The 19778-nt window shown below is 35.7% G+C and overlaps 1 protein-coding gene across 1 annotated transcript; it reads left to right on the forward strand.

The window, feature by feature from the left end:
* Positions 1–4232: 4232 nt before the first annotated feature.
* LOC149255806 (putative glycosyltransferase At5g20260) lies at positions 4233–11193 on the forward strand. The gene is made up of 6 exons (XM_089455141.1): positions 4233–4787; positions 6883–6938; positions 7514–7598; positions 7717–7847; positions 9328–9676; positions 10360–11193. Exons 1-6 carry the CDS (start codon positions 4233–4235, stop codon positions 11038–11040), a joined length of 1857 nt encoding a protein of 618 aa, XP_089311267.1. The 3' UTR covers positions 11041–11193.
* Positions 11194–19778: the final 8585 nt, after the last annotated feature.

Raw genomic sequence — 19778 nt, forward strand, 5'->3', positions numbered from 1 at the left:
AAGGCCCCACTCAAGGGAACACCATCATCCAAATACCACGCATCCTCCCTCTATGCGCTCCTACCTCTATGTGCTCCGTTGGTTTGCATCCCTGCACAAACAAGAAAACTAGTCAAAAAGAAGATAACCCTAAAAACAAAGCAAAAGAAAGAAACCTGGCAACACAGGAAAAGGAAGTCTCAGGTTCTACTTCGTCTTCCTCGACCGTCCAACTGGCTTCTTCTTCGGAGAGACCTTAAGAACCGATGCAGGGAAAAACTACTAACAATCCTCCTCCTGGCCCTCCACATCCTCCTGGCGCTCCTCCAAATCCACCCTGCGCGGCCCTCCTCCTCCTGCAGAAAAAGCTCGTGCAGCAAAGGCATTCGCCCCGGCCCTCCTTTGCAGCAAACTAGCTATTTGTGTGTGCACGATGGACCAAGTGGGTAGACATACGGGCTCGGCTGGGTTTAACTATTTTTTTTGAACTAATTACTTTAACCGTTTTTTAATGTTTTCTAATTAAATTAGACGGCAGATAATTGTTGAATCGTCTAACAATAGATCTGACGGTTAACCTTAGGATAGAAAGGCGTATAGGGGAGTTCATTTCAGAGGGAAATGCCTTACGACGTAAATATAAAAACTAAACAATTTTTCCCCTTTTTAATTAGGTTGCTATTAAGAAAAAAATAAGGTTGTCTCTCTTTTCTAAACCAATTTTTTTTAATATATATAACATTTAATTTTATTATTTATCTTTTTATTCATTTGATTTTTTGTTTTTTTACAATATTTATTTAATTTATAATTTTTTAATCATTTTAATTTATTTATTTTGAATAATTTTATTTTGGAATTACTCTTTAAAATCTCATATTTTAATAAGGTATAGTCTAATTTATAAATGAAACTGATTTTTAACTATAAAATCTCAAGAAATATTGTGATTTTTTGTTGTTTAAAATACAATTTTGAATGCATAAATAGATTCAACACATTGAAAAATTCCCGAGACACTCAAATTCTAGAGATTAAACAATTTAAACTCAAATTTTAAAAAATGTTTGCCTGATGAGAAAAACCATTTCTTTTGTAAGTTAAACTAGTCCTTTTAATAATACTTCCCATTACTATTTCATTATTATTTTAATAATATCCATAAAAGTTATCCTCTTTAATACTATTCCTTACTTCCTTGCTTAATCTAGGAAAACATACATATTCTAACTCTTAGCTTTTAAACTTGTGACCTCTTTGGAAGAAACACATGCTCTTAACCATTAGGCCCATACATACATAATTTTTATTTAACCTCTTTTGATATTATTTTTCTCAGCTGTCATTTAACTAATATTCTAATAATATTTCTTCTCTACCATTTTATAAATATTTTAATAATAATTTTCAACATTACCATATTGTTTATAAGATAATGTTTGATACATATAACTTAAATTTATACAATAATGTTTCATATAGGTTTATATGATGGTTTAATAATATATCGTTTATATGATGATAATTTTCAACATTCACTTATTTATTTTAATAATACCTACATGGTGTATATGATATATAGTTTATATAATGGTTTATATAATTTATGGTGATAATGATGATGAGATTTATATGGTTTACAAGACGAAATAATACCTACATGGTGTATATGATATATAGTTTATATAATGGTTTATGTAGTTTATGGTGATAATGGTGTATATGATATATAGTTTATATAATGGTTTATATAATTTATGGTGATAATGATGATGAGATTTATATGGTTTACAAGACGTACATGGTTTATATGATAACAAATTTCAACATTATCATATGATTTATATGATAATGTTTTATAATATATGGTTTATATGATTTATGGTGAAACGGATGATAATATTTATATGGTTTATAAGACTTACATAGTTTATATGATGACAATTCTCAACATTATCATATGGTTTATATAATTTATGATTTATATGATGATAATTTTCAACATTCATTTATTTATTTTAATCATATTTAATAATGATAATGAAATTTATATGGTTTATAAGATCTTAAAAAAATAAGAAACTAATAAAAAAAATTACTATTTTATTTACATGTTCAAAAAGAAGTGAGTGAAGTGTTCCGAAATAAACATAATTTAGTTGAATTAAAAGTTAAAAAAATTAATAGTATAGTAAATATTTTGAAAATTAAATTGAATATAAATACTAGACAAATAATCTCTTTATTATCCTCTAATTTAATTTAATAATCTCTATATGATCTTTTATTATTATTTTTTAAATAACCTTCTTTTTAATGTGTATTTCTCCCACTTGGATGAAGATGACTGAGTTTCAAAAACACAAATCCATCCATTTAAACTCAAACATTAGATCGATTATTAATTAGATAAATAATAGCACATATTGTAAAAATTCATATTGATTATTCATATGGTGGGTGACCTTACCCTAAATTATGAAAAAGCAAAATCAACGAACCAAATACCCTTTTCTGGTAGAACATGAAAAGAAACACACGGAGAGCAAACCGCTTCCTTGTGATCATCGACTGTCAGTTACTGGATGAGCTGTGTAAACTTCTTACGTAAAGGTCACACAATAATGGCAATAAATATCCCCTTGTGTTCACAATGTCCAATGTTGCAAAGCTTGATATGCCAATAGGTCCTTCTTGAATGGTGATAAACTAATTTTTTATTTTTATTATAAATAAAATAGTGTGATTATATTTTTATTATTTAATTATTAATTATCATGTGTTTTTAAATTTAAGTTTAAAGTTTTATTTTTTACACGGTGACAAAATTGATTATAATTTAGTTGTTAAATTAAGTATTTTTAAATTTAAATTTACGATTTTATTTTTTACATGGTGGGAAAATTTAGCATAATTTAATTGTCAAATCAGTAGTGAAGTCAACCATCTCTCAATGTTAACGGTACTAATTATTAAATAACAAACAAATAATATCAATATGAAATAATAACAAATAACCAGAGATAACATCAAATTATAAATTACAAATAATATTTTCCCGATGCTAACCATACCAATTATTAAATAACGAACAAATAATATCAATATAAAATAATAACAAATAAAAAAACATCAAATTATAAATTACAAATAATATTTTAAAAGAAAAAAATAACAACCATTCATAAATATTAACCACATTAATAACCACTGTATTAATTATGCTTATGCTTTTTGTGCAGTGTGACCAACTAACTTATACCTCAAAAGTCCTTACATATGGCAACCAATATTTACCAGTCTATACGCTCATTAATGCACGGGCTGGCCACTACTAAAGTTAAGCAATATGTAACCAATATTTACCAATCTATACGCTCATTAATGCGTGGGGCTGTATATGTGCACCACTAGATTTAAGCAATATGTAACCAATATTTACCATTGTATGCCCTCATTAATGTGCGACAGTTGTATATGCTCACCACTAAATTTAATTTAAGCAAAAATATAATCTAGGCTATAGACATATACAACCCAGTGCATTAATGAGCGTATAAACTAATAAATATATATCACCCTTACATATATTTCAATAATCCTTACATATTATTGTTATATTAAAAACATATATCAACCAAATCAATAAATGTAATGGGGTTAATTATTAACGAGGCGGAGGAATTGCCTGGACGGCCAAAAGTTGCCGAATCTGGGCAAAAAAATTTCAAAAAATCTTGTAGAGGCAGTTTTTGAATCATGTTTTTGATGGTGGAAATGGATTCAGCACCATCAAAAACGTCCAGGACACCTAAAATTTTGAAGTTTAACAACTATAACTTGGATTTACAAAAACCTTTGCCAAATTTTCTCTAAATATAACCGGAATTTCTATAACTTTCCGAGCAATTCCTCCAGCTAATTAGACTACAGCTTTAAATACTATATCAACCAAAACAGTAAATGTAATTGTATTAATTATTTAAATACTATGCCTAAAAAATTAACATACATTACAAAATAATTCCTGTGTTTTGTATTTCTTCTGTTGTCACATGAATCAGACTGTACATTCTTGTTCCATGCATGTGTGTAGGGTGTGCATGGATCATGAACTTGACACGTTTTTCTGTTGCTCTTGTATATAACTATATTCATCTCCTTTCTTCATCTGTGGGTGTGATGGTCCATTAGAGCCTGGGAGATTTGATATCCTGCGTGGAAATAGTGGAGACATTAGGAGAAAAGCATTGATGGAGAGGGGCGGGGTCCTTGGAACTAAGATATGGAAGGAATTGCTTAAAAAATTAGTTCTAGTCCTTGCAGGGGTTATTGCAATATGTGCTCTAGTTCAAGCATGGACAACCGGGTATTCCACTGGTATTTGGTTTTCCTTCGATCGTTTCAATGGTGCTGAAACAGGCAATTACTCTACTAGTCCTCCTGCTGCTGCTATCTCACTACAGTCTAGGTATGGTGTTGTCGATCATGAAAATCACAGTATAAATAATTCGAGTTTGAGGGGTACATTTGCATTAGCTCCTGCTGGAAGCATCAATTACTCTAGTAGTCCTGTTGCTGCTATCTCACCACAGTCTAGGTATGGAGTTGTCGATCATGAACATCACAGTAAAAATAATTTGAGCTTGAGGGGTACATTTGCATTAGCTCCTGCCGGAAGTTCTCAAATTGAGATGAAAAATCAGAGTGTGATCAGTATTGCTTCGGCCAACAACTCGCTTGATTCCCATGATCTCAAGCTGAATGAGAGTGTGATCAGTGGAGACAACAGTACTACCGTCACAACGGTAAGAATGGGCTTAGAAGGAAAGAGAATCAAGCTATAATAACTGTCCTGGGTTATGTTATATCATCCTCCCTCACTCTGGTTTTTAAGTATAGTATGCATTACATTTGGGTTATGTTTTATCATTCTCTCTCACTCTGGTTTTTAAGTTAGTATGCATTATTTTTTATATGTATGATGGTATTTTTAAACAAGTCATATGCATTGTGTATTGAGAGGTTGTTGATACTTAGTCAGCTCACAGTATAGACTCATTTGCTATGCTTAGTCGGTTCATAGTGTACATTCGCTGGTCAGCTTATAATATAGACTCACTTAAGAGCTAATAAATAGTTATTCTATTCCAAACTTATAACCTGTAAACTTATGAGTCTTGAACTTACAATATAGACATAATTACTCCATCTCAGAGCTATAACATGTTAAACTATGAGACTTGAATCTACAATATAGACTCATTTAAGAGTTCGACATAGTTACTCCATTCTAGAGCTATATAATATGTCAAACTGTGAGACTTGAACCTGTATAAGGAGAATGACAACAATTCCACCCAACCACTCAAGCTAAACTCAATTAATTGAATTTAAAGATATAAACCAATAGTTATATAGCCCAGATATCCCACATCCTATATCTGTGCAGCCACTGCAATAAATGCCACATAATTTGCATTGCAATGTCACATTTCTTTGTTGATATATCCTACAACTGTATTTTTACTTTTCATCATTATCTGTATGATCTTGTCTAATGCAAGCCATATTCACGATGCAACGCAGCCTTAATGGCAGTCCATGTACCATTGGTTGTATATGCCCAAATACCTCACAGGCTATATCTATGCATATACTGTAATGAGTGCTGTACAGCTAGGTTTCCTTGCGGTGGTATACTCCTATGTTGAGATTTTGTTTACAGTGATATATTTCTATGTTAAGATTTTGTCCAACTTGTCATTGTTATCCCTATGATGTTTCTTGAATGCAACCCATATGTGGGTTGTACCCAGTAGTACAGCATTTACGGGCTTATATCTATGCATATATTACAACAAATGTCACATAGCTTGTTTCATATTGCTGGCTGTTACTTTACAGTGACATATCTCTGATTATCTATCACAATTGGCATTGACATGCCACTGTTATGTGTATGATGTTGCATCTAAGCAAGCCCTATGCACTGAGCATGCAGCATTATGACACTGTGCATGCAAGTTTACACCATTGGTTATATATGCCTAGATATTCTTAAACATATGTCTGTGTATATATTAAAATAATGTGGTATAGTTTGGAACATTACTGACAATTGCCTTACAATGGCATATCGTTGTGTTGAGATTTCATCTGCAATTGTCTATAACCTGCCAATGCAATCAGTATGCATTGAACAATGCAGCATTTATGCAATGTATTTGCAGATATATATCATTGGTTATATATGCCTAGATATCCCACTCTCTATATCTATGCATATTCTGCACAAAATGCTACATAACTTGCTGCAAATTTCTGGCAATTACCTTACAGTTGCATATCCCTATGTTAGTATTTTGTCCCGCATCTATACTCTTTTTATAGATAAGTTGATTGGCTTGGTTGAAGTAAGGCAGTCTAGTAACCTAATTTGGGTTCAATTCCTAAAATGTAATAATTCATACCAGGGGATGGCTTGTCCCCTTTTGATAAATGATGAATGATGGATGCTATACAATTAAGACTCTTGAGCTGCCTAAAATTCTTAAGACTCTCTTTCACTTTTTAATAAATGATAGCTTCTAGTTGCTACACCATTAAAACTCTTGAAGCTAGTGCCAAGAGCTTTTAGTACTCTACATTTCCCTTTTTCAATTGATCGCTGGTGGATGCTCATCTTGCTAAGAGTTTTAATATTAACCCCTTCCCCATTTACAGCTAATAAGCTCCATCGGAAAGCTCCTTCCTATTATTAGTACTATAGAGATAAATATTGTAACTGGGTTTTAAGAAAGAAGACTTCTATTAAAGCTCTCAGCACATTTTAAGCCAATGCTCTGCCTTGCATCAGCATGACATTTTCTGTACTTCACAGTTGTAATATTTTATTTCTAGGTGGTTGTCTTATTTTTGGGCGTCTCAGTTGGTTTTCTCTTTGTGGAGAGCATGAGGTACCTTGCTCAGCTATTAAGAAACTCTGGACATTGCCTTTATTTCAGTACAGTGACATTTCCAGTACGGTGGCATATCCTTATGTGGGATTTCATTTCACATTAGTACTTCCCTTTTAGAAGTGAACCTTGTTGGTGAGAGCAGGGCACTGTTATACCCTTACAAGAGTTCAGTTTCCTCAAAGAGAGGAGGGTTTGCCCTTTGGAGTTAGTGTGCTAAATGTTGGAATGTTCTGCAAGGAGCAGCCATTCTGATAATAGTTTTTTGGACTTGTTTTTATGATTACAAGATCTCTCCCTTCTAAATTATTTTAGAAGTCCACTTCACCACGTGATAAATGGTGGACGCTACACAATTAAGACTAACATTTGGCCAAGAGGTTTTACTAGACCCTTCTCCATTTACATTTTATATTCTCCTCCTTCTTATTATTAGCTCTAATGCAGATTAATATTGTCTCTTGTTTTTTAAGGAAGTGGACTTCTGAGCTCTCAGCATATATCAAGTCAATTTTTTGCATTATTCCCGAGCACGACATTTACTGTGTTTAACGACTGTAATATTTGATTTATAGGCTTCCTTACTATTTTGGGATTTTCAGTTGCTTTTCTCTTTATGGAGTCTTTGGGTTTCCATGCCTGGATATCAAGAAGGCCTGGGTATGCACCATGTTAGATGTAGGAGACAACATAATCAGTTGAATCTAAACTGTAAGATTAGGCTTATCTAACGCAGGCCTCCATTCTGATATTGTAAATTTTCGTAACGGTTGTGCAGAAGGAAGAATGGGTAATAACAATCGAGCAGCAGCTGCTCTCAGCGAAATATGAAATCGAAAATGCAGTCCCTGTTCTCGACAATCCAGAGTTATACGGTCCGGTTTATCATAATGTGTCTCGTTTCAAAAGGTAATGCAATAAACGCTATAAACTCTCTGCCAATTTCAGGATAGTTTTCTCTTAATGATTTTCAAATTGAACAGAATCAAGTAGGGTTTAGTCAAGTATGCAAAGATGTTTTGGAATATGAGAGAATGTGGGCAGTGTAATGGTCTTCGTAGTTTACTTGATGTAACAAGTGTTCTACCCTGAAACTTGTAAACATGTATCTTTTCAACTGCCCTTCCTGTGATGTCAAGGTTGTGTCAGAAAGGTTACATGGCCCGTATACTTAGTTTGGGATATGGCGCCATCTTATCACCCCATTACAGAAGTCATCACAGAAGTAATGGTTTTTCTTTAGTAATTTGATCAGAACTTGGTTGAACAATTCACTTCAATTTAAAACTGTGATTTTGGTAAATTGTAATTTTAGACTTCTAATTAGTGTGGGATATGGGGCCATCTTATACCACCCCATTACAGAAGGAATAGTTTTTCTTTAGTAATTTGACCAATTCACTTCAATTTAAAACTATGATTTTGGTAAATTGTAATTTTAGAATAATTCTTGAGCTTCGAATTTACTTGGATGCTCAAAATTACAATTTAAACAATGTAAACTAGAATTTCAATAATTCTTCATCAGTCAGATTCCAACTAATATAAGATAATTTGAGTACCCCCATATAACTGCTAAATGCCAAATATCAAATGCCACAGAAAATCTACATAGTACTTATAATAGTTTATTCTATGTAAAAATGATAGCTTGCTCTTTGTAAGAGACAATCATTATTTCCCATGCAAGGCTTTAGTGATTGCTCCCTGAAAATGGGCAGAACAATACGTGGAGTAGGTTGGAACTTGTCACTTATTGCTCACCGCCTGGAACGAGGCAGAGTTATGCATGAGGCAGGTTAGAACTGTGCATGGACAGGGATAAGTTTGGAACCTTGAATGAAAACCTAGCTTTATATGGTTCTGCCCATTTCCAAGCAGCAATCATTATGAATCTACATGGTGCTTAAGGATAGCCCTTTGGAAGCTAGTTTTGTTTTGCTGTAATCATTGTTGTTTGACTCAGCCAAAATTACGAGTCTTCTCAAGCTTTGCTGAGTCTTAGCTGGGATGAGTACTCATCTCTTGGCCCTAAACTCACCACTCACTATACACAAGCCAAGACTTGCTACACTCATCCAGAATCACCAGACAATATTTTGAGATTTTTTTGGGTTAGTATTTGCTGTCTTTTCCAAGTCTTTGTTGACTGTTTCCCAAAGTCACAATGTTTTGCCAAGTCCTAGTCGATTCTTTACTGAGTTCGAGTGTGACAACTTTGTAATTAGGGATCAATTAAGTAAGCAACTACCTTAAAGATGTTTTAGATATTGGATAGTTCAAATAATTTTTTTGTTTTTGTTTTTGTTTTCAAAGTCTATATATCATTATTCAATCATATATGAAACTTATCTGAGGCACATCTCTTAACAAGTGAGGCCAATTGCAGGAGCTATGAAATGATGGAGAAGGTATTGAAGGTATATGTCTATCCTGATGGAGAGAAACCCTATTTTCATGAGGGTCCCATGGTTTTCATATATGCATCAGAAGGATGGTTTATGAAACAGATGGAAGAGAATAAACAGTTTGTTACAAAGGACTTCAGGAAAGCTCACGTATATTACATGCCCTACAGTGTGTATGAGATGAGAAGAGGAATTCCTGCACCAGAACAGCATAACATGCCACAAATATCACTGTATATAAGAGACTATGTGAACACGATTGCTTCCAAGTATCCTTTTTGGAACAGAACCCATGGGCGAGATCACTTTTTTGTTGCATGCCATGATTGGGTGAGTGCCAATTATCTATGATGTTACTAAGATTTCTATTAATAGGATAGAAATGTTTTATTTATATCTACTGGGACCTATGTGAGCATATGAAGGCACTGCAAATGAAAGAAATCACATTCACAACATCCATTTCAATTGTCTCAAATATGTCACAACCATTGCAATCATTTTATTTTAAAAATGTCTTAACTGTTGTAGTTATTTAGCTTCTTCTTCCAGATCTGTCACGTTGGTAATTAATTTTTGTGCCTAAATTTATAATCAGGAAGTGTGGTTCATCATTCATCTATCTTGAAGATGAATCACACTAGCTGGTTCGAAACGTCAACACAAAAATTACCAATGTGATAGATCTGGAAGAAAAAGATCCACACAATTCAAATCACAAAAGCCTTGGTAGTTATTTTTTATAATGTTTTAAAATTCTTTAATATGAAATTATAAAAGTTTATTTTCTTTGTCTATGTTTCCTATCTAATAAATAAAAATATGTGTTTTATAATAATTTTTATATTATCATGCTAAAAGCAAATGTTATACTTAAGTTTAGTATGTGCTCTATTTGTTTTGTCTCTATGCTTTACATAGTATATAAAATTATTCTATTCAAAACAATCTCTACCTTATTATGTTAAAAGATTTTGTTTTGTATGCTGAACAAAGAAAAAACTTGCTTGCAGGGACCTTACACAACAAAAGAGCATCCTGAACTCAGATCGAATGCTATAAAAGTTCTTTGCAATGCCGACCTATCTGAGGGCTACTTTGTATCAGGCAAGGATGGCGCTCTTCCTGAAACCAACCTGTATGGTTTACAGCAGCCACCTCGTGGTCTTGGGGGGTTGCCTATAAGAAAGCGGTCCATTCTTGCATTTTTTGCTGGAGGTAGTCATGGCAGAGTAAGGCCAGTTCTATTCAAATACTGGAAAAACAAGGACCCCAGCATGAAGATCTATGAGAACTTACCTCCAGAAATAGCAAAGGAAAAATCCTACATAAATCACATGAAGGAGAGTAAATATTTCCTTTGTCCCATGGGCTATGAAGTAAGCAGTCCAAGGCTGGTGGAGGCAATTTACTATGACTGCGTCCCCGTGATAATAGCAGACCATTTTTTTCTTCCCTTCAGCGAGGTACTCAACTGGGAATCCTTTTCAATAACAGTTGCAGAGAAAGACATACCAAATTTGAAGACCATTCTTCTGGGAATTTCAGGGAGAAGGTACATGTCCATGCAATTAAGACTCAGTAAAGTTAGAAAGCATTTCTTGTGGCACAGGAATTCTCCTCAGAGATACGACATCTTTCATATGATTCTCCATTCAGTCTGGGGAAGCAGACTGAAAGAAATTGATTGTTGAGAAGTGGAAATAGTATTTATCTTTTCAAAGTCATTGAAGAGTAATATGGGAAATATTTATAAGTGCTTGATCTTCTGGCAATGCACACCATTTTATTTTGTGCTTCCTGTAAATGGTTGATGGATAACTGTAGCTCAACTAACTGAGCATTCATTCAGCAATGAAAAACACCCAAGTTTGAATTCCATGCAATTTATTTGTACATACAGCGTATTGTCTATTTTGAATGGGCAATTAAATATGCCTTGATGTCTGAAGAGTTACATAACCTAGGATGGTGAAGCCAAAACTGATTTATATCGATGTTCCTACATAATTTACTGGAAGTTGGAGAGTAGTGTGTGAATCATTTCAATTTAGTAGTGTTTAAATCATTTCCTCGTTTTATCTCTTTGGAGTTACATGATAGACCTTTTCTTCTAGCCTTCCTCAGACACCAAGATCATTCATCGGCTTATTCAGTAATGCATGTCTAGATAAATTGTAAGTATGAGTCCAAGAACATTTAACAAGAGACATAAATGATGGCAACAAAATAACAATTCTCGATGTGCACAATCTTTGTATCACAGCTTGTCCCCGGCAGCAGCTATAGTTGAGGCAAGCTCCTCATTCTGTTCTTTGATAGTTTGAAGGTAAACTATCTTTTTCACAGCATCCCATTACAAGATATCAAACACACAACATAGGATAAGGTGATCTTTTAAATTAGTAACTTTGATGTATATGTAGGTGATGAAAAAAAGAGATTAACAATAAAACGACATTGATGTGATGATAATGAATAAGGGTTATAGTTAGGGATTTAACATATCCCACCACTTTAAACAAGTATTGTTTTCAACACTTGATTAATTGTGGATGCTTCTACATGAATAAATTATCCCTTCAAGTTGCATTTATGTTGGCAAGTTCTTCTAACTATTGAGGAATACTATAGAGCAATAATTGCTCTAGACATGTTCTTCCATTTGGTAGGTTTTTCTACTTTCATTGTTGTTATGAGAAAAATCTTGTTTCTTACCACAATTATGGTCATTATTCAAGAACTTATCTGTAAAACACCCAACCCCCTAATGTAGTAATAGGGTTGTGGAGCATAATTATGAGGATGGGGCTATCAAATTTCCTCTTTCCTCCACCACCACAAATAATATTTTTAATACCACCATCTTCTTCTGCTCATCAAGGGCTTTCCAATGACATAAGGTTCATCTCATTTCAAGCTCTAGGGACAAATTTATGCCCATTTGAAGACTTGCCTCTTTTAAAGCCACATCATCATCCATATAGCCCACGTGGCTGACACAAGACGACTCTTTGCCATGCATTACCCCCGCACTAATCCATGTCTACTGACATCTTGGCATACAGAAGTCCCTACCAGATTGGTGGCTCCCATTGAATGTGCCTTGTCCAAACCTCTAGGGTTTCGATAGTTTTATATGCTGGTATACTCGATATGGTTGATATGTCGATATGTCCACTGTGTGTTGGGTTGAAATCCTTCGATGCTTTGGTATAGATGATAGGATGATATGGCCAATATACCATTATAATCGATATCCCAATGCAAAATATAAGGACTTTAGAGAAATCTCCTCCAATGACAATATTCAAAAATCCCTAATATGTTCATGGGCTAGCGACCAATGCACCCTACCACTTCATATTACTTCCATCTAATCGCAGTCTAACACATCCTTGACCACACGGCACTATTGCCATGTATATTGGAATATCGGGATATCAATGTATTTTCAAGGTCCATCCCACATGAAAACCTTGATATGTCAATATGCTGATATGATAGCTCAAAATGCCACGCTATTCTCCAACATTCGATCACTTCCTAACATGTGGCAGATGATGATGTGTCCCCTTCAATGTGGCATTGTTGATGTGTGCCATGTGTCACTTGTATTTATGCCTAGCTAGCATGTCAAAAAGACTTATTTTGGGTAACACATGTGATGAGCCCCATAAATGGATAATTATATGGGCTCATTCAGCCTCCTAATTCGACTTAATCCACCATTTTCATTAGTTTATTGCATATTTTTTATTATATTTATGCTAATAGAGTGAATTGGGTTAGTCATTATGCCAAAAAGTCTAATGTGTGCTTTATGCAGATTTTTGGTCAATTTTGAGATAAAATCAAAGGTTTAATGAGCACTTGGTAGCCAAATTCGTGGAAGAACAAGGGAGAGGATTTGTAGGAAGGTGTCCCCTTCATTTATGAGCCCTTACCTCGAATTCTCCATCAAAAACTCGGAGCACAAGGGGCAGCCAAGCAAGTCAAGAAGGACTGCTGTTAATTGCAAGTTTTGGCAGCCGAGCTCCTAAAGTTTAGGAGGATTGTTGGGGTCCTCAATTTGTATAAATAAGAGGCTTAGGGCCTCAGTTTTGTTGGTTAGATGGTAGTCAGATTTTAGTTAGATGTTAGTTAGATTTTAGTCAGTAGGTTAGCTTTGCATTTCAGCACATTTTCGAGCTTTTTCTTGTAGACAGTTTTTGGGATGTAACTATTATTTTTTTGATCAATAAAGATGAATCTAGCTTTGCACCAGCTCTGATCTTTCTTAGGAGGCTGTAGCTTTTGGGGTTGGGCCCAACCCAAGTGCCAATACCTTCTTTGTGTACTTTTATGTGTCTTTGCTGCATTCATGGAATAATTTTTGTTATTTAGGTTAAAATCTTGCTTTGTTACTTAGGTTGTTTTTGATGATTAAGATAGTTTTTCATGCTTCAGGTTGATTTGAAAGTTTAGTAACAGAAAAGATCTGCAAAAAGGCCATCAAGCAATATTTGATCTCATCTCTCCCTCCTCGGGACCATGAGCTGAGACCAAGGCATACTTGCTGCCACAAAAACACTGATTTTGCCTTTCAATGCAATTGCTAGTGTTAGATTTTTAGTTAGGAAAGTTGATACCAGTTGTACTTGCATGTTTAGAATCTGTTCTTGCTTAGTTTCCATAGTTATCTTGCATGATTTTCTGCCAATAAACTTCTGTTCATCATATTTCTGGTTTGTAGGTCAAAGTAGGTCAAAATAGCTAGATCTCTGGTTTTTCTAGTCTTTCTTCGATCAGTTTTGAGAAATAGTGTGCAGAGCATCTGTAATACCTCCCTGTCTATCCTTCCTCCATCATACCACCTGCTCCAACCCCTAATTCCAGATTCCTTCCCTTCAGTCGCCACCCTTTTCCAACTTGACCTAATTTCCATATCTTTGTGCAACCTTGCTCCTTCCATCCTTGAATGAATCCAACCACCTTAATCACTTCTTAGCTTCATTTACTAGGTCTTAGACCCCTTCACATCCTCATCCATCCTCCATTTCCACTTTCCCACCGTTTTTCCACCATTAACCCTCCAAAATCCTCTCTCGGCTCTTCCTGTAGAACATCCTGTAGAACCCCTGCAGACTTCCTGTAGAAGTTCACATGAGCAGTTTTTCGAGATCTGATCACTGTGAAACTCTCTGGAAGGGTGCTAGGGACCCCTTAGGCCCTCTTCTCACCTTCCCAACCTCCTGCAAGTGCCCACTCCATTTCCTTTCGCCAATCAACCTCTGCACAGTAAAAAACAGTTAAAGCACATGCATAATAATTCTGCCAACTTACTCAAAAATATAAAAAGATGCTTTTTCTAGATTTTACTTTAGAAGTAGCTTAGTCACATGCATTTTACCTTTCCAAGAGTCAATGGCATCCATTTCCACCGCTTTCATCTCTTTTCTCACACCAGTAGGGTTAATCGGTAAAACTAGGGTTTGCATTTCCTTTCAGCTTCTTTCTGCAAGTAGACTAGCCTCTTTTGAGTTAGCTTTCGTCCATCACAGTTAAAAGCTTCTTCTAAGAGCTCATAGAAGTTGGCTTAAGCATCTTCTAAGAGCTCATAGAAGTTGGCTTAAGCTCCTAGCAGACTTATGCTAGCTGATCAAGTGACAGCCTGCAGTGAGAGCTAGTACTTGTGCATACAGCACCGTTGCTTCCAAGTTTGTTACAAACTACCGGGTTGATAAAAGTAAAGAAGGGAGTCCTAGGAGTTGCAGCATCATTGCTGCAATACTAGAGCCCACCAACATGTCCTCCACCTAGCACTACCACATCATCAATTTTAATGTCATCATGATGTCACTCCTCATGATTTCCAATATTTCGATACTCTAGTGCCATTTTTTGTTGCACTATGTCAATAAGGATTTTCTGTCAAGTGTCAGTTCATCAACTGGAGCCACGCCATATCAAGGTTTTTCTAAAGTGTGTGTTTTCTAACTCTATGGTGGCCTGGTATCTGATATGCCCCCTTCCAACTAGCTTTTAGTCATAGCCCTATATCAACCATATGACAAGGGGCCAAGGATGAGGCCTTTCGATCCCCAAATCTCTATATAAAGCTATACGAAGAGCTCTATCCCCAAATTTCTTTATGACCTGAAATACATGGGTTAAACTCTGAATTTCTTTTTTGATAGGCCATGTTCATAGAGGGGGCATTTAGCTCATTCTTGGGAGTTGGAAGAGATTTGACATGGTGTTGAATTTCCTAGGAAACTTTTACATAGTAGAGATCCTTCTCCACCACAAAGACACCTTTCATTTGGACCCTCACCTTACTGCGAAGACCATTTCCATTAAATTTAGGCCTAGATTATCTACAAGACCCTTTTAATCTCTACAACAAACATGGAGCTTCTTGGGTCTATCTAAGACAAATCAATCTCACTAATTAAAAATCATTGGGTGCTCTCCCCAACCAACCGATCACCATGGTTATCCAAGGGACTGAGGAGTTCACTCCCATTATCTATGAAACCAAAATTCTTCTTTGGTCAAGGTCTACACCTACTAGGAACATAGGAAATAACCAAGAGTACAATTGTATCGGTCATATTCTTGAATTCTTAACCATACTTAATAAGTGCTCATAAATACAAGCGGGTATGATGAACATTAAAAAGTCATTGCAAACATTACAATCAAATTTACCCTCTCATTTATGAATCATTGACAAGTTTACCATTTTATAACACAAATGAGCATCATACAGGCCTTACAATGCACTTAGCATGCATGCTCAGAGATACATAGTCTGCCAACTAATTCCCATTTCATTCATTTTGGTTTACATTATAGATTTTAGTCCACAAGAAAACTTATCTGATTTGATCAAGTGCAACCTACAACTGAAGAAGGGTGAACCACATTCCACCCCACCATAGGCTTAACTACACTGCAGTATTTCTTGCAATTGATCACCTCCGAGCCAAACCAAGAAGCCATGAGGGAAGTTACTGCTCAACAATATAGGGTGGAGTCATGAAGGTCATTCTCTGTCATCAAATTAACTTATTGATTCCCTTAAGATCACACTAAGCCCATAGTTTCGATTAGTTGCTCTATAGAGCAAGTAGCCTAGGGAAACATCTCCTAGGTTACTAGTGGTAGTTGTTGATTTTGGGTAGCATCAGATGTGATCTAGCCATGAAAATTGGTGGAGAGGTTAAAGCACATGAGATCTCCAAGACCCCAAAATGGTTTGGGCAGATTCTAACCGGTTTGGGAGATATTAAAATAATTAATATTTGTAATGGAGTTCCTAAGTCTAAACTTAGGAAAAATAAAATATTAATGGGTATTAATATAAAATTGGGTTAGAAAGTTCCAAAAGACATGGATCAAGCCAAATCTAATGTTAGCCATTGATTAGAGGTGTAATCTCGACCATTGAAAGACCAACAGGAAAAGTATAAGAGGAGGCTTGAGGGTCAGTTAGAGAAAACACCAGAGTGATCAGTCATTCGACTTGCTAGAGCGGGGTTACTAAGAAAAGTTGAATCAGTGGTCAGCAGCAAAAGGAAGTGAGTACTAGACAAAGAGGCAGAGATAGTGCTAAGAGACTAGTGAGGTAGAGAGCGAGAAGTAGCATCCATAGCAGGCCACGCAGAGCCCAGCAAAGATAGCACAGAGCCTAGAGGGACTGCATCATCCACACAGAAAGCAGAGGGAGTGATGCAGAGGGTCCCAAAGGCTACGCAATGCCTCATAGGGCTGACACAGAGAGGTTTGAGGCTGACGCAGAGTAGCAAGAGGCTAACGCAGAGGTTAGAAGGGCCAGCGCAGAGCTTTAGAGTCGCTGGAGAGGGTTTCGTGGGACAGGTTTTATGAATCCCTATTTATGAATAGAGAGGTATTTCTGCTGTGTATTTTTCTCTGTCGAGTAAGCCGGTTAGGCACCCAGTTGTACTCAAGGAAATACTGCATAATAATAAACCGTCAGAATAACTGCATGTGTTTTCCCGCATTGGGTTTTTCTGGGGACATTTGTCCAATTTAAAATAACGGTGTCATTTGTGTGTTTGTTTTCTTTCAGTTGATGATCTATAGATGTTGACGTTGTATTGTGTTTATTTTGTTATTCATATGTTTTAAATAACTTGTTCAAAATTTACAAGTAGAAGAAATAAACCAATAGAATACAAATTAATTTCCTAATGGATAGACTTCAAAAATTTCAACAGGTGTAAGGATGAAGATGACTTTCCTTCATCCATTGAAAGGTCAATATGGAGTCCTTCATCCTATAGAGCCATGGCCTAATCTCGTTTACAAAGTGGCCACTACTGGACCTGCACAACACAAGGAAAGTCCTTCACTTAGTCAAGAGTCTATTGGTGCCTCTCTCTGGTGCCTTAATACTTAACATGAACAAGTTGTTTGCAATCCATTTGACCTTATGGATTAGGCTAAGGACTCACTTATTGATATTGCTCACAAATGTCATGTGGTCATTCACGTGGTTTTCTTCTTGGTTCATACAAGAGCCTCATCTAGTCTCCCTTCTTCTCTCTCGAAGAAAGAAAACACCTTTCCTTCTCTATTTTCCCTTTTTCTTTCACACTCACTCTCATCGCATCCTCCATAAGTGCTTCCTATCTCATGGGGAAGCCTCATTCTCTCATTTTTCACACCCACTTCACTTTGCTCTTCTTCTCCTTTCTCTATCTTTTCTTGTCTTTCATTTTCAAATTCCTTTTGTTTCTTCCCTTGATGAGATTGCATGTTAGGTTTACCCATACCTTGGGAAGTTATGGTATCATTATCCCATTCTTCTCATAATTGCTAGTAGTTATGGTATCATTGTTCCATTCTTCTCATAACTCCTAGAAGTGATTGCCACACCTTCCCTCTAGATAGTTTCTTCGGATCTTGGGAAAGGTTGAAAATGAACAATTGGCTTAGCTAATAATCCATTGGAAACTATTAACTCTCTGATTCCCCTTGTTGGCTACCCTCCTCCTTATGGCTTCACATGGTTTGTATTGTATCAAGACTTCACCACTTCATCAACTAGTATTTAAATTATAATTACAATTATTCCGCATCTTTTACCCATTTACATTTATATGCCCATACATGGTCCAATAACATAATTAATTACAATTACGATATTAGCAATGTTAGGTGCTAGGGATGTTACAATCCCCTCCCCCTTAAAGGAACATCGTCTTTGGTGTTCACATCCCTTTCTAGTGTCATCTTTGGCAACATTACACTTTTTCAAGTTCTTTTTGTTCATTACAACGGTCTATTGATTACTTCCTTTCAGCTACACCAACATCCTTTCCTCTTTGTCTCAACATCATTCTTCATGATCTTTATTCTTTTCCACTACTTTCGTAGTGACAACTATCTTCATAGCTTGGTCACTTTCAAACTTGCGACATTCCTACAATAATGATCAGTAAATAGGTGTATTTCTAAGCATAAACATTTTCCTTAATTTCAAAAATATGGATAAATTATTAATTTGACTACAATACTTATCTATATGATTATCCTTTGCTTCATCAAGATTCCATAGGTAACAATTTTAGCTCACTACATGAAGTTAGACTGATCCAAGTGGATATTAGTAGCCACCCGCCAATTCCACTTGGACCCCCACCATTGTTTCTTTCAGTTTTTTAGTTTCCTTAATTGTAGCAATGTTTACTATTTTTAGCAGTTTTTCGGGCCCTGAACTTCTAGAGCTGTTTTGAGGCCCTAAACGACGTTTTTTGGGAAAACTAGGAACAACATGGGTCCATGGACCGATGTTGCTCTTCCCAAAGTTGTAGTCCTCGGATAGATGTTTCTAACAAGGTATTTTGCGCATCAAACGGAGATCATATGCCAAAGTTACGACCATGGGAAGTTGATGTACCAATTTACCCAAAACGAGGCCCATAGTTTGGCGCTTCATCTCCTAGGGTTAGGTTTTTGGATGGTTAGGGTTTACCATTGTTTCTTAACAATAAATAGGCCTTCGAGCCTCATTCTAAGAGAGTTCAAAGGCATGTAGCCGCCACATCTCTTCTCAGAGATAAGCTACCATCGCCCTAACTAGTTTATTTCCATTTCTGTTTGTAAGCATATTTCAATATTTCACAGTAATGAAATGAAGTATTATTTTTGCTGCATCTCTATATGTATGGTTATATCTGTAATTTTTTGCATTCTTGTTTAAATCTGGATCAGTGGTATCAGAGGGGTCTGCTATTTCTCTGTCTTTCTTTGCATGTCCCCAACAAGGTCGGGATATAAGGAGTTAGGGCTTGAATTGGTCGAACCTTTGCAAGACCAACCTCGCAAATCCCGACTGCCTCCCATGGAGGATGAAAAGAAAGATGATGGGGCTGGAGATCCTATAAAAAATCTTGCTCGAAGAGGCCCTTGAGCGACAAAG

Source organism: Pinus tabuliformis, chromosome 7, assembly GCF_031772625.1.
Source record: "Pinus tabuliformis cultivar Carrire ecotype Pingquan chromosome 7, CPIR1, whole genome shotgun sequence".
Taxonomy (NCBI): Eukaryota; Viridiplantae; Streptophyta; class Pinopsida; order Pinales; family Pinaceae; genus Pinus; species Pinus tabuliformis.

What these genes read in the sequence shown, in the direction of transcription:
- LOC149255806 (XM_089455141.1), top strand. Translation starts at nt 4,233, where the DNA reads ATGGAGAGGGGCGGGGTCCTTGGAACTAAGATATGGAAGGAATTGCTT. An exon ending in CTCTTTGTGGAGAGCATGAG is followed by an intron (nt 6,939 to 7,513) that starts GTACCTTGCTCA and finishes TTTGATTTATAG; the next exon opens with GCTTCCTTACTATTTTGGGA. An exon ending in TGGATATCAAGAAGGCCTGG is followed by an intron (nt 7,599 to 7,716) that starts GTATGCACCATG and finishes ACGGTTGTGCAG; the next exon opens with AAGGAAGAATGGGTAATAAC.